We start from the raw sequence: 22,629 nt of genomic DNA on the forward strand, positions 1-22,629 counted from the left end.
GAGTATTAAGCCATTTTATTGACATATCCCAAGTCATGCTATGTTACTTTAATTTCAAAAGTTATATTTTTCATGCTGTTTTGTCTGTTTTAGTTGAATTTGGATGTTTGTTTTTTTTTTAACTTTAAAGACCCTGCTTAGTTGTTTGCTGCTCCAGTTTGCAGACACAAGCAAGTATTTGTCCGTTGATGCAGAAGCTATTTGCTCCGACTCGACCATATATCCTCATTTAACAGAGCGTTGGAGTGGCAGCCACTGAATGCAGGTGGACGGCGGCTTAGAGTGTCTGTGTAAAAGCCCGTCTCTGGGTAAAAACCTCTGTCCCAAACCACATCTGAGGGCGGATGGGCCAATTAATTGCATTAGCATGTGTTTTTCTCCAGACCACATTGGAAAGTGGTCACCCAGCAGTGCCAGCAGTGAAGTGGTGAAAGGATGTCATTTTCCTGCAGCCCGGAGAGCTTCTGAGAAGGCAGCATGACAAGTCTGCCATTATATGTGGTTCTTCTGCATCGCTAAGGGTGACAAAAGGAGAATGCAGAGTCTGACATTTCTCCCCATCACCACTGGCAACTGCTCAGAGTGCGTATGACAGTGAAAGGTGAGTCCTCCAGGGTGCTTCTCTCCCTCCCAGACCCACAACAGTAGTCCCTGCTGCTAACATACAATACATATGCTTAATATTTTCTTAATATGATGTGATGATGGTTGAAGCTCAAAAGTTTCGAGGATAGATTTTCTTCCTTTTCCTTTTTTTAAAGTTTTGTCCACCTTAATTTTTTGGTAAATGTAAAATGTAAGTGATGTATTACTTACTTAGATCAAATATAATCCACATTCCACAAATATAAACCACATGAACATCCAAAAGTTAACCGGACAGGATAAGAAAGGTATTCATTACTGGACCAAAGTGTTGCATCCCGTTCATCCCCAGTGATGTTTACCTCGCACACATCCTGATGTTTACCTCGCACACATCCTGATTTTGTCGCTTGTGTTGGATGTGACTGTGTTGCAGACGGGTCGCTCATCCCCTCTGTTGTTGCCTGGCAGATTTGTGCCGCAGACTCCCCATGCAGAGGCTCCAGAGCGGAGCCTCGTTAGCCTGCAGCCTGCATGCAGGGTCGCCGCCGTCCGCTCACCCGAAGCACGATCTGGGACGAGTTGAGCGGTCGAGCGGCACCTCGCTCCGCTTTCCTGCTCTGGCGACAAGCGCGAGCACACGCTCGGGCTTCACGACTGTGTGGAGCATCGTTTAACAGTTGCCATGGCGACGCTCAATGCCCCCCATCATTCCAAAACACGCTGCAGACTTTCTAAAAATACTGTTTGTTGTCTGCAGTTACAGGCTCCCCTCAGGTCGACAACCTTGTGTGCAAATGGAGGTGAGGTCTTCACAAATAATAGGGGCTGATCTGTTAATTACTGCCACATAATGAGCCCCCCACCTGCCCCCTCCTTTACCACGGTCCCCTCATTGAATTTTGTTGTGATCTATCCAGCGCTGTGTTACCCTGGGAAAGGTCAGGTATGAGGTTCTAATCAGGCTGAGGGGCAGGAGAGCTCCGTCTCCGTGTTGTTATGGAGGTTGAGGCGAGACATGAAGCCGACAGACAGACTGACAGAGAGGTTGCTGCTGTTGCTGATGCTGCTGTGAGTGCTGGCAGACAGATTAAGGCCATGTCAGCCACTGCTCAGACCGCAGAAGAGACAGCCGACTCATGGATGTGACTCCAACAGTGATATAACCAAATTGTGTATCGGGGAGAAATGCCCCCCCTGCATGTTCAGATCACTCATTACAACAACAGAGTCCGACCCTGTGCTCAGCTCTGCCTTACACTCACACTGGCTGATGTTAAAGATGCTATGTGATGCAAAATTAACCTTTATCAGTGGTGAGCCTCTGCCCTTGCAGAGGAATCAACAGAAATTTGAAAAATCCATATTTTACTCATTTTTCTTCCACCATTATCCAGGAAGTGTTTGCTAAAACATAGACTCTTACTAATCTGCCCTTTGTGACATCACAAAGAGCACCTCTCAGCCCCAGTCATGAAATTGAACCTCCTGTTCTCCTTCTTTCAACCCCTTCCAAATGTGCAGAACCATCAGTTTTTAGCAGGAAGCTTAATATGCTTCTTTCTGAAGATGGAGCATTGGACACAATCATAAAGTGTGAATGAAACAATTACACTAGAAAATGTGAATACTTGTGGATTTTTTTTTTAAACCTGAGATACAAACCACAGGACATTAACGCGGTTGATCCCTGGCAGCTTTGTGAAATCGTGTAAACAATCTTGATGTGACATTGTGCCGTTTGCATGAGTAAGTGGGCTGATGCGCCTGCAGTCGCCCTCGTCCCTGTAGCCCCGAGCGATGAGCTACTCAGAGCTCGGATCTTATGTAACTCCAGAGGACGGGCTGTCAGCGAGAAGGAAATCAAGTGATGTGCGATTGATTTCAAAAGCGGAGCGGGATGTTTGTGAGCGCGAGAGCAAAAGCACACTGACCTCATTTGGCCCCGAAACGTTGACAGAATAAGCCTTTATTGAATCTCAAAATGAGCAAAACAACACGTTTCCTTTCAGAGTGTACAGGATGGAACCCAGTGTACAGCGCTAAATGTGCGTTTCCTGTTTTTGTTTTTGTTTTGTTGTTTTGTGGTCGGAGGTCAACTAGGCGAAGTCATGGCTGTTGTGCAGCAGCTGATAGTGATGAGGTAGACGGTGACACACCCAATATGTACAGGGCTGGATGTTAACAGGGTAATATGTCAGTCATCAGTCGTGCCTGATAAAAAATATAAGACCTGATGTCAGGCAAAACAAGGAGAGCGACAACCAGCATTGGGTTGTGTACTAAGAATCACCACAGACAGACACACAACCTACACAGGTTTGTCAATGAACATGTCACTCGTGTGCTCACACAGTGTCAGCGAAATATACAGAAATAAAACTTTCAAATATAAAACTTATATTATGATCTCTAGGGACTTCACTATTACAAGTCTATAATATTTTTTTATATGTCACTTTGATTGAAATTATATAAATACCATCAAACACATCGCCGTAAAAAAAAAAGCTCTTGAACTACACATAAAATTCAGAATATAAAAATAAACTTTATAAAAGTAAACCAAGCCTAAAGCAAATAACCACAAACCAGCAGCTTGGGCTTACAGTCATATAATGTTATTATCTAATACGTGGCGCACTGTTGCTAAGTTACTTGGCATTAAGACCATTAATGTAAATAACAGCTGAGGATTATACAGACAGTATTATGTCAGCAGTACTCAGAACACACAGGTGGTGTTGGCTCATATCACTATATGGAAAATAAACACAAAAAAGTAGCATCAGGTCCAACAATTGGTTGTTTCTGTTTTTTTCTACATAGAATCTCTACAGTCACTTTGCTCAACTTCCCCTCTAAAATTTGAGGTAAAACTGTGACCCAAACCAAGGTTAACATGACCTGATGACATGTGACTTCCCTACGACAAAATCACACGACACTTAATGATCGGAGAGTGTGGTAAAAAAGAAGAAAACAACGTGAAAGTTCTACTAAGACGGCCCTTATTTTTTGAAGTTCCAAACGGTCACATAACAGTCTAGAAGTTAGTTCTTTTATTTTTTTTTTAACAGTCAGCTCGTTAAAATACTCACCGCCTCTGCTGGGTGGCGAGCGTCGCGCGCCGAGAGACACACGCGGCGGGACGTCTAACAGTCATCAATCTCTGGAGATAGCGTTCGGCGGCTAACAGTTTGCGTCGGTTTTTTTCTACTGGAACCAAACGTCGCTCGGCGCACCCACCGACGACAAACGAGAAGTGTCGATGGTCTCTGAAAAAAATTTCGCCGCAAAATTTTCACCCGCACTCTCACAGCTGCGCAGCTCCTCTGCGATAAAGCACAAAGACACCACAGCCACGGTTATCTTTTGAGTAGATATATCACAGCCGTATATACAAAAGCTGTCGTTTCCTCTCGAGTTCAGCCTGGAACTGGTCACAGCCTCACGGTGGCGCCGCCCGGCTTTTTAAACACCCTGAATACGCAGCGGGCCGAAACGAATTGTACAGCGTAACCACACCAGACGTTGTCGCTACACTTACGCGTCCTCACTCGCCAATGAGCAAATGTACAGCGTTTTATTCTTGCACGGCAACCACGTATCGTTTTTTTTTTTTGTTTGTTTTGTGCGCACGTGTGTGTGAGTGTGTGTTTGTTTGCGTGTGTGTGGGACTTGACGGCAGCGTCAGTCGGCTCCCGCTGCTCCGCCCCACCACCACTCTCCACCCCTCCTCAGTCGGCCTTGTCCTCGCCGTTGTCGGCCCAGCCTCGGCTCATGGCCGCCACCACGATGGTGTACATGTTGAGCCAGGCCTGACGCAGCGGCGCCGTGAAGGCCTGGCCCAGGCTGCACTGCAGCATGTAGAGGAGAGACTCACCCACCAACTGAAGGGAAGAAGGCCGAACAGACAGACGACCCAAAACAGAGAAGAGAAGAAAAGAGGAGAGAAAAACACACAAAAACGTGATTCGGTTTAGCTCGTTCTCATCTGAGGGGTTTTTTGTTTTGTTTTGAATGTGAAGCGCCGCCCGTACAGCGAACGACTGGGTGTTGACCCCCACAGCCTGGTGCTTCCTCCCGAGGTTGAGCAGAAAGTCCTCCAGGGTGTGCAGGTCGTCCAGGTGGCTCACCGCCGCGTCCACCACAAGCATCACCTGGTGGGACCGACATGCAAAAACACATCAAGAGGAGGTGTTCAGAGCGCGTGAGCGTCAAGGGGGGATAGGGAAGTCAGTGAGGGGGGGGGGCGGGGGGGGGGGGGGGGGCTCACCTTGGTCACATGTTCCAGGAACTCGGGGCTGGAGAGGCAGTCTTGCGTGGAGCCACAGTTTGTGTTGTAGTGGAAGAGGCTGAGGAGCGCCGGGTCCAGCTCAAACAGCCTGCCGCACATAAACATTCCAAATTATTCCAAAGGTGTACACAGACACACGCGCACACACGCACACACGCACACACACACACACACACACTTGGTACAGGTTGCCAAGAGCGCCGTGGGGGGAAAAACAAAAAAACAAACACAAACTCAATCTTGTCCACAATTCCCCTCGACCATCACCACCACCACCACTTCCATCATCACCACCACCACCGCTTCCACCATCACCATCATCACCACCACCACCACCACCATCACCACCACCACCATCATCACCACCACCATCACCAGATTTAGCATCAGCTGCCTCAAAGTAAATTGTTGACGAGCACGAACGGACCGTCGCCAAGCAACAAGTCAGCCAAGCTTCTCCCCTGCGTGGCCAAGGTGTTCGGCGGAGGATGGAGCTCGATTCCCCCCCGACGGCTGATCCGACACCAGCAGCAGCATCAGAAGAGACAGAATCCTGCGCTTTCAGCCACGCTGACTGCCTCCGATTCCCCCACATCTCTTTCCATCACTCGCTCGCTCTGGCACGGATCAGCACATGCTGCACCCCCCCCACCTCCGACACCCACCCACCCACCTCCATCCGACATTGAGCCTGCCACGTTACCTGGAAAACATGATGACGCCGTGTGGAACTTTGTTCTTCCCCAGGCACTCCCAGCTGCCGCGTATCAGCTCCTTGTCCTTCTCCGACAGCATCTCCGTCCTGCGAACACCCGTCAAGTTCTTCTGCCGGAGGGAGGATGGAGCTGGTGGTGGGGGGCAAGGGGGCAGTAGAGGTGCGCGACACAAACTCCTCTGCAGGACAGCGAAGGACTCAGTCGGAGGGAAGCCTGAGCATCGCTTGTGAGAGTCGGCAGGTCAGTCGGAACGTCCACTGGGAAGCAAAAACTCCTGCAAAAGGCAAAGCGGAGCAGCAGGTGAGGGATGATTTTTGCTCTGGATGCTTCAGTGCTTTGTTGTGTGCGTGGAGGAAACATTCTCTTACCTTCCTGAGGCCGAGTCTCCCTCTCTGAACTTCTTCTGGGCACGTGTGTGTGTTTGTGTGTACGCAGACAGGCACCCTGGTGCACTTGCTCCCTCTTTGGCCGGCCCACGGTGCAGTCAGGGAGACAAGTTGTGCCACACTCTTATCTGTCACACTGGCTGCTATATCTCTCTCTCTCTCCCTCACCCTCTCTCTCTCTCTCTCTCTCTCTCTCTCTCTTTCTCTCTTCCTCTCTCTCTCTGCCCCGTCTTCACGCTTGCCTCTTGATGTGATTTCTCTCCAGCACCGGGGATATTACTCGCACCACTGAAGGAGAAAAAGAGGGATCTCTCTCTCTCTCTCTCTTCCCCTCTCTCTTTCTCTCTGTCTCTCTCTCTCACTCTCTCTCTCTCTCGCTGCTGCTCGGCCACAGCTCCTCCTGCAGGTGAGCGGTGGAGTGAAAATCCAGGCGAGTAAACTGCACTTAACATGAAATGCCTGCTCTCCGCACCTTTTGCTTTGTAATCAGGAGGGAATTCTGATCAGAAGAGTCGCGAGCGCTTGAGCGTTTGTCGCTTTGCAGTTGTCAATTTCTTGCCGGGAAGTAAACAAAGCAGCGCTCTGGCAGCCGGTGAGCCCGTCAGTCAGACTACAAGTGGAGGTTCATCGAAGGTGAAGGTCAATCTAGTCTAAATGTGGAGGAAATTACAGTTTGGGCAGAGATGTATATCCAAGTGAGGAGACAGAGTTCGCAGGGCAGACATAACAGAGGGCTGGCAGATGGAGGAGGTGGACTGGTATGTATAGGAGCGGGTGGATGGGAAGGTGGGGATTAGAGGGCAGGGATGATCGGAGGATAGTTGGCAGGTGAGCGAGAGGTCACTGGCAGACGGAGTGCTGTCGACATATGGAAAATCACAGGAGAACACGTGACGGCAGGAGGAAAAACACCGGAATTTGTTGAAAGATTTGAATCTTGCGTCATTTTGTTTCTGGATGTGTTGCTCAAGAAGCGCAAGAAGAAGAAGAAGAAGAAGACGAAGACTTGTCTTTAGATCACATCTTTCTCAATCTTGGTCTCAAAACCTCTAAATTCCAGGCTCTCGTCAGGCTAAAAGGAGACGTGTTTGTTCTCTTTCCCAGCTTCTGCAAACAACCAAAAGACTACAGACATGTTTTTTCACTTCTTCCTCTTCTTTTTTCTCTCCCTTTGTAGGCTGATTCACAGGATGCCGCTTCCGGAATCGGAAATTATCTAACAGCTTCGGAGAGATGGCTTTGGTTTTCCAGCCGGCGTGCCGTGGGGGGGATCAGAGGTTCACAGCGCTCTCCGGAGGGGCAACGAGGTAGAAACGGAGAGGGATACACGGTTCCCATGACAACCCTGACAGGATGGAGACCTTGAAGCGCTGTCATGTGATGTTTGAGATCTCAACAAGGGAACTCGTGTCATTATTTATAACATCTATAGATCCTGGGCCAGCAATCCGAGCCCTCAGGCTCAGATTCGCTTCACGGTAATGACTGCCGTTTGCACGGAGCTAAACGATAAAACAACACTTCAAAAAAATTTGAAATAACACTTTATACACATGTGTTCTACTGATGTCCTGCTGTGAACCTGCATAACAATAATGACTGCAGACGTACTTGGATGTTGCTGTGTGGCTTCTATGTAAAAATGACTCCCCGGCAGTCAGCTGTATAAGCATAAGTGGAGGTTGTGTTCAGGCATTCTGATGTGGGTCCCCAGTCACAGGGCAGACCACTGAAGCCCTCTCAGCCCTCTGTTTGCTTAGCTGGCTGTGTGGCCGCAGCAACAACCGGGAACTTCAACCTCACTATCTATGAAAGGCTCATGTCAAACGTTGGGCGACCTTATGAGACCTGCTTAATCACTTAATTACACACTGGAGCATGTACATGTGTATTTTGAGAAAGCACAACATGAAGCATTGAATGAAGTATTCCTTCGGCAACACGGTGTGGGAGTACATGTCTTTTAATATCCGCAAGCGCTTTGTTTGACAGTAAGCAAAACACAATTTGATGTTCGGGACACAGCAGTGGTGCATGGTGTATTTTGGAAAGGTTTGTTCTAGTAGCCACCAAATGACAGTGTTCCTATTCCAAGTCCAAAAAAGCCAAAGCAATTTTTCATATTTTTTTTTTCTACGCTTGCAGAACATTTCTCCACATGTTGAGCTCAACATTGTGCATTAATTGCTGGTAAACAAAAGTCACATAAAGCTACATTTAAACGTGCAGTCCCTTTTCAGATGGTTTAATTACAATATTTATACTTTCCATGAACCACTTCCTAAGGATATTTCTCCTTGACATGAATCAGAATTTGAGGACAGTCTCTTGTTCGCGTTGCCTGTAATTGATCATGGCGTCTCTTCCTCCCCGGACGCCACGCTCGTCGCTTTCCCATCTTCAATTTTCTCCCAGTCGTCCACATTTTCCTCCCTCAATCAGACATTTTGGGTTAGGAAACGGCTATATTGTAATTACAGCGAGCACTGACTTGGCAACGGTGTTTGTCTTTCTGCAGCGGAGACTGCACGGCAAACTCTGGAAAATTATGTAATGCAACATGAGCCGACCACATGAAGTCCTTGGCTTCCCCGGGCAGCCGCGCTATTCATAAGTTTCCCGGATGCAGCGGTATTACATCGTGGATGAACACAACTAAAAATTCTGGATGCATACCTGCTATGAATATCTCCCTCGTCTGCATCCTCAAGACGTGGATCCTTCGGCCGCCTCCCCCTTTTCCTCCACAAACTGCTCTTCCAAACCAGCCTTGTTCAGCTTGTTCCTGTACGTCTGCGCCGCCTGAGCCTTTGCGCTGGTCTGCCAGCAAAATATGAGAAAAGTTATCCTGCCTCTGCCAATGTGATATAAACTGCAGAGCATTTTTTTTCCTTTTCTGTCAATTACCTGCGTCACCTGCTCAAACAAATAGGGGCGTTCACCAACTCTCGACTTCATATCCCTTAATTCCCTCCTGTATTCTCTCATCCTTTGTTGGTCCGCGGCCCTTCACGTGAGAAAGAAGATTACAGTTTATAGCTGCTGCAGCCGAACGTTTGCGGTGGTTATGATGTGACATGAGAAGGCTGCGAAATTCATGAACGAGCGGCCCCAGTTGGCCCGGCGCTGACCAATGCTGCTGCAGTTTTTCATTATGCACTTCTTTCAAGCTGCTGTGAGGATCCAGCAGCCTCGCATGCAGTGCGACGGACCTCCTCATGGCCTCAGACCTCATCTGGTGCATCCTCAACCAGTCCTCGCTCTCATGACTCTTGCTGTGCCTCATCTCCATTGACTTTCTGTGAAGTTTGGAACAATTAAATAAATTTTTGCAACTAGCGGGAGAGAAAGAGAGAGGGAAACTAGGGAGAGAGAAAGAGTGAGAAGTTCCAAAACACTTGGTCACCTGATGGCTGTGCAGCGCTTGCGGGCAGAATCAGTGATGTACACAGGGAGCGTGTCTGTGGACAGTGATGTTAAGGCACCAAGTGACTTGCTTCTGGAAAGGCTGCTCATTTGAGGCGACTGTAAAACAGCAGGAGGGGAAAAAGCATGTTTGCTCAATATGGACATGCCAAATCTGTGCTGTGTTGGATGAGGAGGTTTTCTGTCTGGATGATTTCAAATGACAGAAGTAGTTATGGATTTCATAGATTTCATCATAGATAGATAGATAGATAGATAGATAGATAGATAGATAGAATTATTAACTTTGTGCTTTTTCCAGTCTGGATGATATTTTTGAAGTAATACAGGAGGCAATTTCACAATCACAGGTTAGTGCAGATCTCAGCCATTGTTATCTCACCGTTGTTGAATTTATTTCTAACCTGCAGAACCCTCTTTTGTATCTTTCGCATAACGGTCCGATATTTTTGTGAGAACTGTAGAGGCCGTGATGCTTAAGCAAAGGGAGATTGGCAAAATAAAGAGGCAGCTGTCTGGTTAAATGGGACGTCATTAAAACTTGATGAAAGCCGTGGTCAAGAATTTGCAGAATATGGCATGTCAGAAAAGGAATATTCCGTCTTTGAAGGGCCTCGTGTTCAGATTTTAAATACCCCTCAGTTCCACATCTGAGGGGGCAGTCACACGAGAACGAAACCCATTGAATAAATCCTCTATCATCAAACAAATTAGCCGGCTTGAGAAAGTAAAATGTGACAGTCAAAGGCCTTCATTGCACTTTATGAGGTGCTAAAGGACCACAGCATATATTGCAGAGTGCACGAAACTCCACCAAAATAAAAACTTTTGAGTAAACATCTGTTTTTATTAAATCTGTTTTCATAGATTAGGTGCAGTTTCACTGATGTGGGCTTTTTAAAATGAGCAAGGATCTAGATAATCAGCACTGTTTGTCATCTGGAACATTATAGGCTTTAGGGACTAGTTAGTGGTTCGCTACCTCCTTCGAAAAAAAAAAAAAAGTGAAGTGGTGGGTGGATGTGCTTCGAACCATCCATCAAGCAACAAAGTCAGCGAAAACTCTGGCCTGAAGCCATCTGGTGCTTTGGAGTCCTGCACATCTTCAGTTTATTTACCTCTACTCCAGACTCCAGCACTTCAAAACAACTATTGATTCCTTTATGTAAAATAATAGTAATACCAATAGCACCAGTAATAAAAAGAAATTATTTCTGGAAAAGTTAGACATAACTGGTAGCTGTAAAACTGAATTAGGCTGTATAATAAAAGCACCAGATTCTAACTATTTCTGTTGCCTGGAGCAATAATTGAACCTGGGTTACCCATAACACAACGCAAAGTTGCAATACAGTACATTCTATAGCTATACAATCGTATTGATTGGGGTCTGCAGAGATATATAAGTACTTCAGCGATGCGTGGAATAGGCCCAAAATTCCCGCTGCCCCAAACATGAATCAAAATCAAAATTCTGGAAATAGGGCTCCACCTTCTCAACTTCCAACACCACCTAGAAAGAGGTGAAACACTGAGGCCATCATACTTCTTCACTAGTCAGTGCTGAAAACTGCCTGGTGGTGAACAAGGCTGACTCCCAACTAGATCAGAGGATTCAATCTCAGTGCGGACCAGAAAGCAGGATAAGCAGCAAACAGCTATGAGAAGCTAGTGCCAGCAATATCTCACCTGCTTCTTTTCAAATTTTGTTTGAATTACATATATAAAAAATTAGCAGCAATAAAAAAAAATATATTGTGAATGTTTGACTTGAAATTCTTGAAAACATCCCAAATTTGGGGGGTGGTGGGGGAGTTACAGTTGTTTAAAAAAAATTTAAAGCTGAATATCTTTGGTAAATTTCAGTTGCCTCAACCATGCTGAACCCAGGACTCCCACACCACAGTCAGCAGTCCAACCCACTGTGCTATCCTCCCTGGTTCAGTGTTCAGCGTTTAGAAGTTTTCAAGTACTGCTGAAAAATGAAACAAACTAGAAAATGTTTGAAAAGAAGTTCACTCATCAAGAGTAATTATCAAACCCACACTCTCCCATATGACAGTGAGTGGTTTAACCCACTGAACTATCCATCCCAACCCTCAATGACGCATAGATAGGAAAGAAAAATCTCAACCATTTGCCTTAACCAGGAATTGAAGCAAGGTCTTCTGCACCACAAGCAGCAGGTCAACACAATGAGCTATCCTGTCTGCTGCAAAGCAGAGGGTATAAAAGTACACAAGTATCCTTATATGTAAACACATCAGCTTTTTTTTTTTTTTTTTTAAGTAAAGTTCTGTTGTCTGGAGCATAAGTAACCCTATTTGTACAGTGAGCTTCCAGGTCAGCTCTTCGTTTATAAACACTACTATAAACTGTTTCATTCATCAGTGGTTCTCAAACTGTCTCTGACACGCCCCACCTTGGAGGAAGAACATTTTTCATGCCCTCCACTCCCCCACCCCCAAATTTGGGGCTAGATGACATCGCTGTGTCTTGAGGGATCCCGATGAACCTGAAAGTGGCCCCATGTCTCTAGGACAAAGTTGACTTTTGACCCCATAGACTTGCATGGCATTAGGGTTAGCGATAAGGCTGGAATTAGGGTTAGGGTTAGGGTTAGCGGCTGGAATTAGGGTTAGGGTTAGATACGAAGATACTTCCACGGGACTTGCGCGACCCACCCCCCCCCCATCACCGTCGACGAAACTTTCCCAGGAATTCAGTGCGATTTCCCACCAGCCCTCCAACACAATTCTGGTTTGTCATGTGACCCCTTGCAAAAAGTAATTGCCCACCCCTGCTGTAAAAAAAAAAAAAAAAGTACTGATATCCCTCCACAGTGATCACGAAGCTGGGCAGGTTAGCTCAGTAGGTTAGACCGCTAAATCTGATCTGGGAGACCAGGATTCATATCAAATCTATCATATCATAAAATGAGTATAAGATCACAACTTGACACACACACACACACACACATATGTACATATCAGGGCTGGAAGGTCTACCTGTGATGTTTCAGCACTCGTCCTCCTACGCCTTGCAGGGAGAGCTGATGTCCTCAGACAGAAGGGCTGGCATTTTATCACATCTTTTCTCTGTGTTTTTGTCAGGTTCTCCGTCTGCAGCTCCTTATGCAGTCTGCTGAAATCAGGGACCTGATGGATGATTTGCGGCTGAAAGCTGGGGCTGTCATATAGGAATCGCAACTTCTCTTTCTTGGTTTGCTCTGCAGAGCGACGTTTGTGACTGGTCGACGGGGCAGTGCTTTCATGCCGTGCCGCTGTCACTGTTGGGCATGAGGTTAAGTCATTGCATTGCAAAAAAGTTATGATCAAGTACCTTATACTATACTATGTCGAAAGTTGGCATTATATTGTTTGGAAAACAACAGATAAAGTTCTGTTCAAAAGATTCTCCTCCTTCTATTTTTACATTTAACTTAAAACCCACTCAGCATCAGTCAGTCAGGTTCAGTCAGAGAAAGACACCCACCTTTCACTTCTTTCACCTCTTTGTGAGGTTCCCTAGCAGGCGACATGTCGCTTTCATGATCAAGTGAGACTTGCCTCAACAACGCCACCAGCTTCTCCCTTTTCTCCTTCTCCCTCTCGTGGAAGCTGAAAGGTTTCTGGATGGAGAGCAGGAATTCCTTCCTCTCTTCGTGCCCCTGCTTCCTATCCATTTCCCTCAGCTCCATCATCTGCTCAAAGAGGGGCTGAGTGACGTGGCTGGGAACTGGGAGAGCACAGAACTTCCTCTGACATTCAGCCTCATCTTCCTCCTCTCTTTTCATTTGTGTCGTTTTGGGTGAATCTATTCGCACACAGTGCTGAGACTCTGTTGAAGCTTTAACTGCACAGCGCTTCTGGTGTTCTGAGGATGTCTTTGCTGGAAAAGATGAGCTGAAACTTTCTGGCAGTTTGTGTGAGGAGTCAATGTCCCAGGTTAGAGAAGGTTTAAAGGTGGAGCTCCTCATTACCTCATTTCTGGAAAAAAGTGAAAGTCTTAAAGAACACAGAACTCAATACATTCCAATTAATTAAGTTATTATCATGAATTTGAAGAAAAAAAAATACCTGGCATGGTCAGTGTGTTGGGTGGTATCGCTGAACACTTTGTGTTTTGACAGGAGAGCGTCCTGATGAATCCTCTTCTCAAGGTTCTTTCTGTGATGCCTCTTTGTCTCCTGCAGCTGCTTCCTGAAGGCTTTTAAGGACTTCAGCTGCTGCTGAAAAATCAACTGTGATCTGAGTTCACCCTCCAGCAACATTTCCAGGTTGGACATATTTAAATCAACTTGTGCACCTGACAGAAAAAGTTGGAGAAGGAGAGTGATATGAGTTATTTTCCCTTGGGCATCTTTTTTATACAAATTATTGTTAATAAAGTAGACCCTTAAAATGTTTTATTGCTGAGAAGATTTGCCAAACATTTTCCATATTTAAACAAAAATAAGTGTCTTTTTTTTTTTTTTTTTTTTTTTTTTTTAATAAATAAATAAATAGAATAGGGAGTTTACCTTATTTTTAACTTAAAAATTATACTTCGTGTTTCCAGATCTTTGTTGTTGTGTTATTTTTCAGGAAAAAAAATCTTGGTAAGATTTAATAATTATAACTGTTGTTACATAAGTACGTTTCACCCAGAACTAATCAAGCATCTCAAGTCAGGCGACAGTTTTGCTCCAGTCTGCGTCAGGTTACCCTGACAACCGCACCTCTGCAAACTCAAAAGCCAGAAGCTAATGCCGATTCAGGAATTTATTTTATATGTATTTATTTATTTCAAGCGCAACTCTACTGTCTTTTTCTCTTCAGCTAAATAGCCACCCTATTTAATTACATGGTTTTAATGCAAAGTAATACACCGACCTGGTGAAAGACGATTTCCTGCACTGTCTGATTCCGCCCGGAGCATTAGCACTGTTTGTGGTCAGGCGCTGCAACGCCAGTCGCTGTCTGGATATAGTGTTCTCTGATTGGACGGGAAACCGGAAGTACGTTCTGTCTGCCGCTTGTCAACATGGCTGGATTACAGAGAGGGCACAGCTGCTGGTGTTAGGACACTTTCAAGGGGAAAAGGTCTGTTTCCCGTTTTAAAACACGGTAGTTTTTTTTTTTCCGGAACGAGAAGCTTATGTGCTATGAAGACAAAGTGAAGACAGAGTCATGCATAAACTAACACAGACGACGCTAACGCTACACGGTCTTGGCCGCTGTGTTCTCGGGAAGAAACGTTCATCAGCTGCAAAATTCATCAGCAGGGGATTAGCGTGTGCCGAACATGTGGACGATAGTGGGAAGAACGAGGTGTACGATGTCATCATCTCCGGGGGCGGAATGGTTGGATCTGCCATGGCATGTTCCCTCGGTGAGTTACGCCTTCCCAGTCATTCTGACCCAGTTTTGGTTTGTGACCTCTGTTATTATCATCCAGTCATATTTCAACAAAAAAAAAAAAATGATAATCAGAAGCTGTCACAGAAACCTACATGTCCTTAAATATGTTCAAAGAAACAAGATTGGATCAACTGCTGCAGCATCACCCATGCACTGCATGCAGAGCCTCCTCCTCTGTATCCTATTTTCGCAACATAATCATGTATTTCATGTTATACAAATGTTTCTATAATTTACGACAGGCATGGATCCCAACTTGGAGGGTAAGAAGATCCTACTGCTTGAAGCAGGAAACAAGAAAGTGATGGACAAGGTCCCGGACACCTACAGCACCAGAGTCAGCTCCATCAGTCCAGGCTCAGCTACTCTCCTCAGCAGTACAGTATACACTCATCACCTACTCACTGCACAACAGTTTAAATTCCAAATGTGTTTTAATCTGAGTTTGTTGAATGTTTAAAAGATATCTGCCTGAATTTAAAAAAAAAACAAAGTGCGCACTCTCTCTCTCTCTCTCTCTCTCTCTCTCTCTCTCTCTCTCTCTCTCTCTCTCTCTCTCTCACGCACACACATACACATACACACACACACACACACAAAATAAATAAAATAAAATACTGTAACACTTAATCATTTTCTGTGTGTATGTGAAATAACATCAGCTGAAATATTGTTACATGTAGTGAGCATTTTTCAATGCACCCACAGGTATTGGAGCATGGGATCAGATCACACAGATGAGATGCAAGCCGTATAAAAAGATGCAGGTACAACTCAGCCTGACATTTAACCCTCTTTTATGTACTTTTCTCCCCCTTTTCTCAACTTAAAAAAATATCGGGTGACAGAAAAAGGCGGCAAGAGAATTTCCCGGTCTTTCCGTTGCGCTGTTTGTTCTTCATATGTCTCGCAGACAGTGTAATTTATAGGCTCACTATATATTTCTTACATCCATCAATTTCGGCGCTGTGCAATTTTGCGGAGGGAAAAAGTCTGTGACGCTCAGCCTGAGCGCCGTCGTCCATCTTTCTGAACATGCGACACAATACAGCGTCTTGTAATCATGTCTGTGGTGTGTAATTGTTTAGATTGAAGCAGCAGTCTGTGGTTTCGTGTAACATGCGCGCCTTTGTTCGACTTCCAGTAGCTGCGCAGAATCTGTGCCAGGAGTCGTGTCAAAGTGCCAGAGGTATATTTAGAAAAAAAAGAAAGGCAGTGGGGGGGGAGGTTGTCACGCTCTGACTGCGCAGGTTTTATTTATTAAAGCCGCCGTGCTTTCTATGAAGAGTAAATCATTTTTATTTTTTCTTTCACGTTTTCAAATTGCCCCCCTCGTTCGCCGGCCCTTATAATTATGGGAATCCATGTGAACAGCGGGGCGGAGATGAAAGATCAGCGAGAGCGGTTGTTTGGTGCAGGGTGAAGCCGCTTTACGGCTGCGGGCGCAGGGCTCGGGCCCTCGTGTAAGATGTGGTCGGCGCGTACGGAGCACCCGACCGCAGGGCTTCTCCCTGGGCCCCAAGATGTCATCATGCAGTGCCTTACAGTGATTATGGCATTGCACCTCTCCCATTATATCTTCATGGCGCTTCGTCAGTCGCATACGTCCCGTTGGCGCTGGAGAGCGCGCGCACTTCTGCTTCCAATCTTCCCATCGCGATTAAAAAAACTGCCTCTTTCACCTTTAAATGCTGTGAGAGCGCAGAGGGGGTTTTTGGCACTTGGGTTTTGTTGTTTTTTTTGTGTTTTTTTTTTTTTTTTTTTCCTCCGATGCGTCACTTTTGCCCACATTCTTCTTCGTAAAAAGTGTGAGGAAATGCATTGTGTGAAAGCTCCCACAGCAAGTATGCAGCGACCAATTCCTCCTTGCGCGCTGCATCGCTCCGCACGCGCGTTAAAACGGACCCAAAACAATTTAGGGCCGGTCCCAGTAAATCTTTCCCTCCAAACCACTTATCACTAGCTGCAAACCCACTGCCATTAGTGGTTTTTCTGTAGGGTATATATCCCCCTACTTTATGGCAAGTCGGAAAAAAAAAAAAAAAGTCATGCAGCAGCGTAACGCTGCACAATGATGGGTTCGGTCACCATAGTTACAAGCCAGGAGAGAATTGTACCTTGTACAAACACTTTTCACCCCTTTGCGTTTATCTGAAATGGCGCTTCCAGGCCTGGAATTAGTCGAGCCCAAAACTATAACCTTTTCCGCCACGTTTGGTTGTGGATAAATATTGACTGCCTCTCCTCGTTGTCCAGAAACATGTCATTTGTTTGTTATTTGCTTTCCTAGAAAGTTTTTGCAAAGATCCTCGACCCGAAAATGTCACTTTCCTCTTTACGCGCGTGAGCATCGGGCAACCAGCCGGGGCCGGAAAAGATGTTACTGACCTCCCGCCACCAGCCACGAGCTTTGATATGTTTGGCTCAACATGACAAGATTTGGTTGTATACTTACATGTCAGCTGCACATAATTAATGACTGAAACGCTGTAGATCTTCTTTAGATCTTCTTAAAACAAATTTAGCCCTCAGTCTCAGTAATAACACCTATAATAATACATTTGGAAAGGGACAGAAACAACAAGTGGGCGGGACCAACACCTGTCTGGGGATGTTGTCACCAACCTGGCAGAGGTATTAGTTCATCTTTGAGTCCACAGTAAAGTTGCATTCACTGCAGGACATTTCAGTCGGAAACCATGAATGAAACGTTGACCTTTTTTTTGTGTGTGTTTGTTTGACTCATGCGAGACGTTCACTGACTGCAGGAATAACAAGTGTTTCTCCTTCAGGTTTGGGACGCCTGCTCCGACGCCCTGATCACGTTCGACAAGGAGAACTTCGAGGACGAGATGGCCTACATCGTGGAGAACGACGTGGTGGTGGCCGCGCTGACCAGGCAGCTGGACTCGCTCCCCGGTAGGCCTCAGCGAAGCCTTTATGGCTTTAAAACACCAAACGAGACACGGTTGCGGCGCTGTGGGGAGACCTCATGATTCCCGTTCCATCTGCCTAATGGACGCCTCCGTCTGACGGCTAATTATGCCACATTTGTTCCGTTGTTTCACCTCGGCTTTATTTGCGCTCGCTTGCTCCCTCGGACTGCACTGAAAAATACGAGTTAGGCCCATGGAATTGTTGACGCTTCAACTGTGTTTTCAATCAAGAGGCTCACATTACCAAAGAGCCGTCCGCGGACACGTGAAGTGGTCCAGTGACCTATTTAAAGCCGCCATGTGCTTCCCCGGGCGACTGAGGCCGTCGAAACCAGCCTCGTTCAGCTGTTGACATAAGGCCCGACTTTTGTGAGGTTTGCAAATAAAAAAAAAAACTAACAACTCTACAATTTGACAGCTCAACTGGCATATTTATAAACTAGTTTTCAGCCTTTCAGCAGAAAAACAGTAAATTTGTGGCCACAGCACGTTGTCTTAGCACGGCGTGTTCGCCGTGTTCGGCGCATCGCACGAGAGCCGCGCCGCTTTCCCATCACCCAGAGCCAGTTGTTGTCATTCGTGCAGAGCGGAAACTATTTTTCCGCCAACCCAAGTCAGCGTGAGCCGGCGTAGCTGCCGATCCTTTCATATGTTTGCTGAGTGCTAATGTGAATCACTGCAGCTGCCTCGCTGTGATGTTTTGTTGGAGGTCCCCACTTTTTTATGTATTTATTTATTTTTTACTTTAATTCTCATCTGGGAGTCCAGTGGTGCACACTCACACTGTGTATTTGCCCAAGATGATCCCTGGAATTTTCAGGAAACGTAGCGTATTTAGTCCTCAGTTTTAGCCATGGATGTGTAACAGTGGTTCTCAAACTTTCTCTGTCACGCACACCCCACCTTGGAGGAAGAAAAAAATTTCACGCCCCCCCCCCGGACGTGACTCTGCGCCACCCACTTTGAGAAACAATGTGTTAAAAGAACTGGATACCAAACTGGCAATATGGCGGTACACCGATTTCTTTCCTTGTGGCCACTCGAGGTACTGCAGCTAAAAAAATCCCATGGGCCCAAAAAGCATTTTTCCCATGGACCGCAATACAAAATGAAACGCCTGTGACCCGAAGCGCGATTCATAGCAACTCTTACTATTATGGATTAGGTCTTTTTGTAGTTATGGTATTTTTGTTGTTCAAAAAAGATAAAAGCCAGAAAATCCCCAGACAGTTTATTCCCAGCGTGACGTCACAACGCGATGCCTTGTTTGACCTCCTTGTCTCTCTTCCAGGTAACGTGCAGGTGAAGTACCGCTCCAAGGTGGTGAACTACTCTTGGCCGATGCCTCACCAGGCTGCAGACTCCCTCCCGTGGGTCCAGGTTACGCTGGCCAGCGGGGAGACGGTCCAAACAAAGCTGCTGGTGAGTTTGAGTCTAATCACACAGCTCAGCATGTTCACGGGTCCGTCTGCTTTTCTCTTTTCCTTTATGTTGTTTTTCTCCTCTGTTGTCAGATCGGCGCAGATGGACCAAACTCAATGGTCAGGCAAAAGTTGGGGATCCCCATAGTCAAGTGGGACTATGACCAGTCTGCTGTGGTGGCAGTGCTGCACCTGTCGGAGGTGAGTATTGTTCTTAAGTACATCACAATGACAGTTCATTAACATGGGGACCCACTCTGCTTTTTAAGGTTATTCCAAAATGACGAGATACAGAATAAAAAAATAATAATAATAATTTAAGTTGCTCTTGCACTAAAAAAAAATCTAGTTGCAATTCAAAAGTAGCTGTGTAACCAGGTTTAATGGTGCATATCACCACTAACTCACCAGGTATATGTTGTGTTTTTACCCACATGGCTGAAGGCCATGCAGTGTCATGCATGTCAAGGCTGTAATCAATGCAGAGGACAAAACACATCCTGCAGCACTTTTATAATCAATATCTAAATGAAATGTGTGTAATTAAATGGTTTGCCCCACAGTGCGTTGCCGCACCGTTGCACTTTGATATCTATTTTCATGCCACTTTATGTTTTGACCAGCCCACAGAGAACAATGTGGCCTGGCAGAGGTTCCTCCCCACCGGACCCATCGCCATGTTACCGGTAATAAATCACTTCAGAGTTTTAAATTGTTGCTTCTGTTCTTTTTGCCCTCGTCAATCAACCATCTGTTGCGTTAATATCCGGTTGTGTGTTGGTGCGCACACTGCAGCTGTCCGACACAGTGAGCTCTCTGGTGTGGTCCACCAGCCACCGGCTGGCCGAGGAGCTGCTGTCCCTGGACGAGGAGAGCTTCGTGGACGCCGTCAACTCTGCCTTCGTGAGTCGTCCTTCACCTCCCCCCAACTTCAAACATCTGCGGCTGTATTTATAGACACTTTGCAACAACGTGCAGATATTGTGTTTCTGTTGTCGTGTCGCGTGCGCACTAAGTGGCGGTGCCTCCCCAGGCAGCTCTTCTCATGTGTCGGGGCCGTTTTTAGGAACTCGTGCAAAACACCGACCTTGTTGTTTTCTCCACGTTTTTCACAGTACTAATATTCCACTATCATCTCTCCTGTGTTTGAGAAACTCCTTTTTTTCCCATGCCGCCTATTTATACCGGGGCCCGCCGATGGAAGGGGTCACCACGGTTGAGTCACTCTTGCTTCCAGGGCTGGTTTGCTAATTAAACCTGTGGTCTCCCATTGTCGACCATTACTGCATGGAATGTTTTTCAAACAGCTAATTCGACGGCTCTGCCTGGCCGGCATCTTCTTTTAATTAGCTCAGCTCCCGACGGTGGCTGCCAAACCAGTTTGTTAGGAAGAGGGGAGGTGGGGGAAAGTGTGGAGCTGGCCCGCAGCTGAGTTTTGCTCCTATGTCAGCTAATTTCTTTGCCCCGCTCTAGAAGATTCTGTCTGTCTGTCCTCTGAGCAGTGGAGTAACGAGAACCAGTCGGAGCTGATCGAGAGGGCCGGCTCCATGTTCCGCAGCGCCCTGTCGGCCGTCATGCCGTCAGCAGGTTCACCTCGACAGCTTCCGCCCAGTGTGGCCGGCATCGGCACCAAGTCCCGCGTCATGTTCCCTCTGGCCGCCGGCCACGCGTCCGAGTACGTCCGACACCGGGCAGCTCTCATCGGGTAAGAGTTCCAAACGTGGAAGGTCGGTCATCGAGAAATGTTTCTGTTTAACCTCCTGAACAGAAGTGATTTGCGTGCTCTCCGCAGTGACGCTGCTCATCGTGTGCATCCTCTGGCGGGTCAGGGAGTCAACCTGGGCTTCGGGGACGTGGCCTGTCTAACACAGCACCTGAGTCAGGCCGCCTTCAGCGGGAAGGACCTGGGTCAGTCGACGACTCACAAGCTTGAAGCCGTAGCGCAGCTCGTTGATCAGAATAATGAAATGGATCGACTTAAGTCCCCCCTAATTTTTTTTTGCATATTCTACATTTGTCCATCTTGCCATGGAAATGTGTCCACCCATTCAGCATAACTGTTTTAAGTCTAGAAGAGATTTGGTTCAAAGTCCCATTAAATACCCATTTTCAAATCTTCATTTTTTTTAAGATTAACAACCCAAACTCTCAACTGATCTCGACATGATCTAGAGGAGAGAACAAACACCTTTTCTTGCCATGTCTACCTCGAGAAAGGTGTCACTGCCCTTTGTGACATCACAAGGGGCTGATTTCCATCGTTGCATGACTTTAGACGCGTTCTGAAAAGCGGAGCCAGTCAATAGTTAGTTAAGACTGATTAAAAATGACTTAACTTATTCCTCTTTACCCCATTGAGGGGCGTCCACCAGCTCTCCATTTCAACTCCTGATTAAAATGAATATGGTGTAATACAGCAAGAAGCCCAGATCCTGACCCTGGCTCTGTTCTCGCAGGAGCGATTCAGCATCTTCTGGAGTACGAGACAGAGCGCCAGCGACACAACCTGCCCATGATGGCTGCCATCGACTTCATGAAGCGACTCTACTCCACCAACGCCGCTCCGGTCGTTCTCCTCCGCACCTTCGGCCTGCAGGCCACCAACATGCTGCCGTTGCTAAAAGTAAGCAAGACGAGTCCTGCGGGACGCTCCGGCGAACCTGGGCCTCGCAGAAATAATGTCAACCACCTGTCAACGCCGGGCTCAGCCCCCTCCAGGCTCCACCTTCCACACTCCTGTTTTTTTTTCTGATTACACAGACCTTTAGCGGTGTCTATAATTTCCAGGGTTCTGAACCTACTACTATGGCATCTAAGTTTAGCTCAAAATTTAGTGTTACCAAAAGTGTGTGGGCGGGGTGCAGGCCTGGCTCTGGGGCAGCGGACAGCCGCGCTGCCTTGTTTTTTTTCACACCCCCCTCCCTTTATTACCGACCACTCGTGTGAAATGGATTTATTCCCTACTAAGTGATTCAGACCAGATCAACAAGTGCTTGCAGTGGGCTTTTATTTCTGCGACAGAGGTTCAGACGACAATTTTTCTCCATATTAAAACCGTGTTTTGAGCAGAAGGGTTTTACGAGGTTCCTCTCGTTCGGGTTTACTCACTTGTGAATCACACTGGTCATAAGCCCGATTCAGAGGTTACCAAGTGTGTAAGTTTATCATGTGTTTTCTCTTCTACAGGAGCAGATCATGGGATATGCAAACAAGTGATGCATCATGGCGGAGCTCCTCACAACACATGCTTTAGAGGCTGTAAAAATTGTTGATGTAAAAAAAAAAAAATCAAGTAAAGATTAAATTTATATTTTAACCAATTTGGAGGGTTTTTTTCAGTCTCCCTGTCACTTGGTGTTAAGTACATCCACATTAACAGATCATTCATTCATAGTCATGTCATCATTATTCTACATTATTAACGTGTTTTCTAAAGATCTCTAATTGAGTCATGAAG

The 22,629-nt window shown here is 46.3% G+C and overlaps 3 protein-coding genes across 4 annotated transcripts; 1 reads left to right on the forward strand and 2 right to left on the reverse strand.

The window, feature by feature from the left end:
* Positions 1 to 2,540: 2,540 nt before the first annotated feature.
* ngb (neuroglobin) lies at positions 2,541 to 6,427 on the reverse strand. The gene is made up of 5 exons (XM_076017609.1): positions 5,970 to 6,427; positions 5,589 to 5,875; positions 4,865 to 4,973; positions 4,629 to 4,748; positions 2,541 to 4,478 (listed from the first exon to the last, which is right to left on the reverse strand). Exons 2-5 carry the CDS (start codon positions 5,678 to 5,680, stop codon positions 4,326 to 4,328), a joined length of 474 nt encoding a protein of 157 aa, XP_075873724.1. The 5' UTR covers positions 5,681 to 5,875; positions 5,970 to 6,427; the 3' UTR covers positions 2,541 to 4,325.
* A 1,507-nt stretch (positions 6,428 to 7,934) lies between these two features.
* On the reverse strand, positions 7,935 to 14,458 carry fam161b (FAM161 centrosomal protein B). The gene is made up of 9 exons (XM_076018177.1): positions 14,288 to 14,458; positions 13,493 to 13,721; positions 12,909 to 13,402; positions 12,422 to 12,702; positions 9,394 to 9,512; positions 9,119 to 9,286; positions 8,895 to 8,994; positions 8,664 to 8,807; positions 7,935 to 8,420 (listed from the first exon to the last, which is right to left on the reverse strand). The coding sequence occupies exons 1-8, from the start codon at positions 14,331 to 14,333 to the stop codon at positions 8,694 to 8,696; spliced, it is 1,551 nt and encodes a 516-aa protein (XP_075874292.1). The 5' UTR covers positions 14,334 to 14,458; the 3' UTR covers positions 7,935 to 8,420; positions 8,664 to 8,693.
* On the forward strand, positions 14,428 to 22,492 carry coq6 (coenzyme Q6 monooxygenase). Of its 2 annotated transcripts, XM_076018179.1 has the most exons (13): positions 14,428 to 14,497; positions 14,680 to 14,786; positions 15,058 to 15,192; positions 15,524 to 15,582; positions 17,608 to 17,734; positions 19,043 to 19,173; positions 19,266 to 19,373; positions 19,796 to 19,858; positions 19,968 to 20,075; positions 20,675 to 20,877; positions 20,965 to 21,080; positions 21,629 to 21,795; positions 22,359 to 22,492. In XM_076018179.1, the coding sequence occupies exons 2-13, from the start codon at positions 14,756 to 14,758 to the stop codon at positions 22,386 to 22,388; spliced, it is 1,278 nt and encodes a 425-aa protein (XP_075874294.1). In that variant the 5' UTR covers positions 14,428 to 14,497; positions 14,680 to 14,755; the 3' UTR covers positions 22,389 to 22,492. The 2 variants fall into 2 exon arrangements, with proteins under 2 accessions (XP_075874294.1, XP_075874293.1); XM_076018178.1 differs by having other exon boundaries at positions 14,439 to 14,786.
* Positions 22,493 to 22,629: the final 137 nt, after the last annotated feature.

The sequence above is a fragment of the Nelusetta ayraudi genome, unplaced genomic scaffold (genome assembly GCF_046127955.1).
Source record: "Nelusetta ayraudi isolate G7.1 ecotype Tasmania unplaced genomic scaffold, CSIRO-AGI_Nayr_v1 ptg000007l, whole genome shotgun sequence".
Taxonomy (NCBI): domain Eukaryota; kingdom Metazoa; phylum Chordata; class Actinopteri; order Tetraodontiformes; family Monacanthidae; genus Nelusetta; species Nelusetta ayraudi.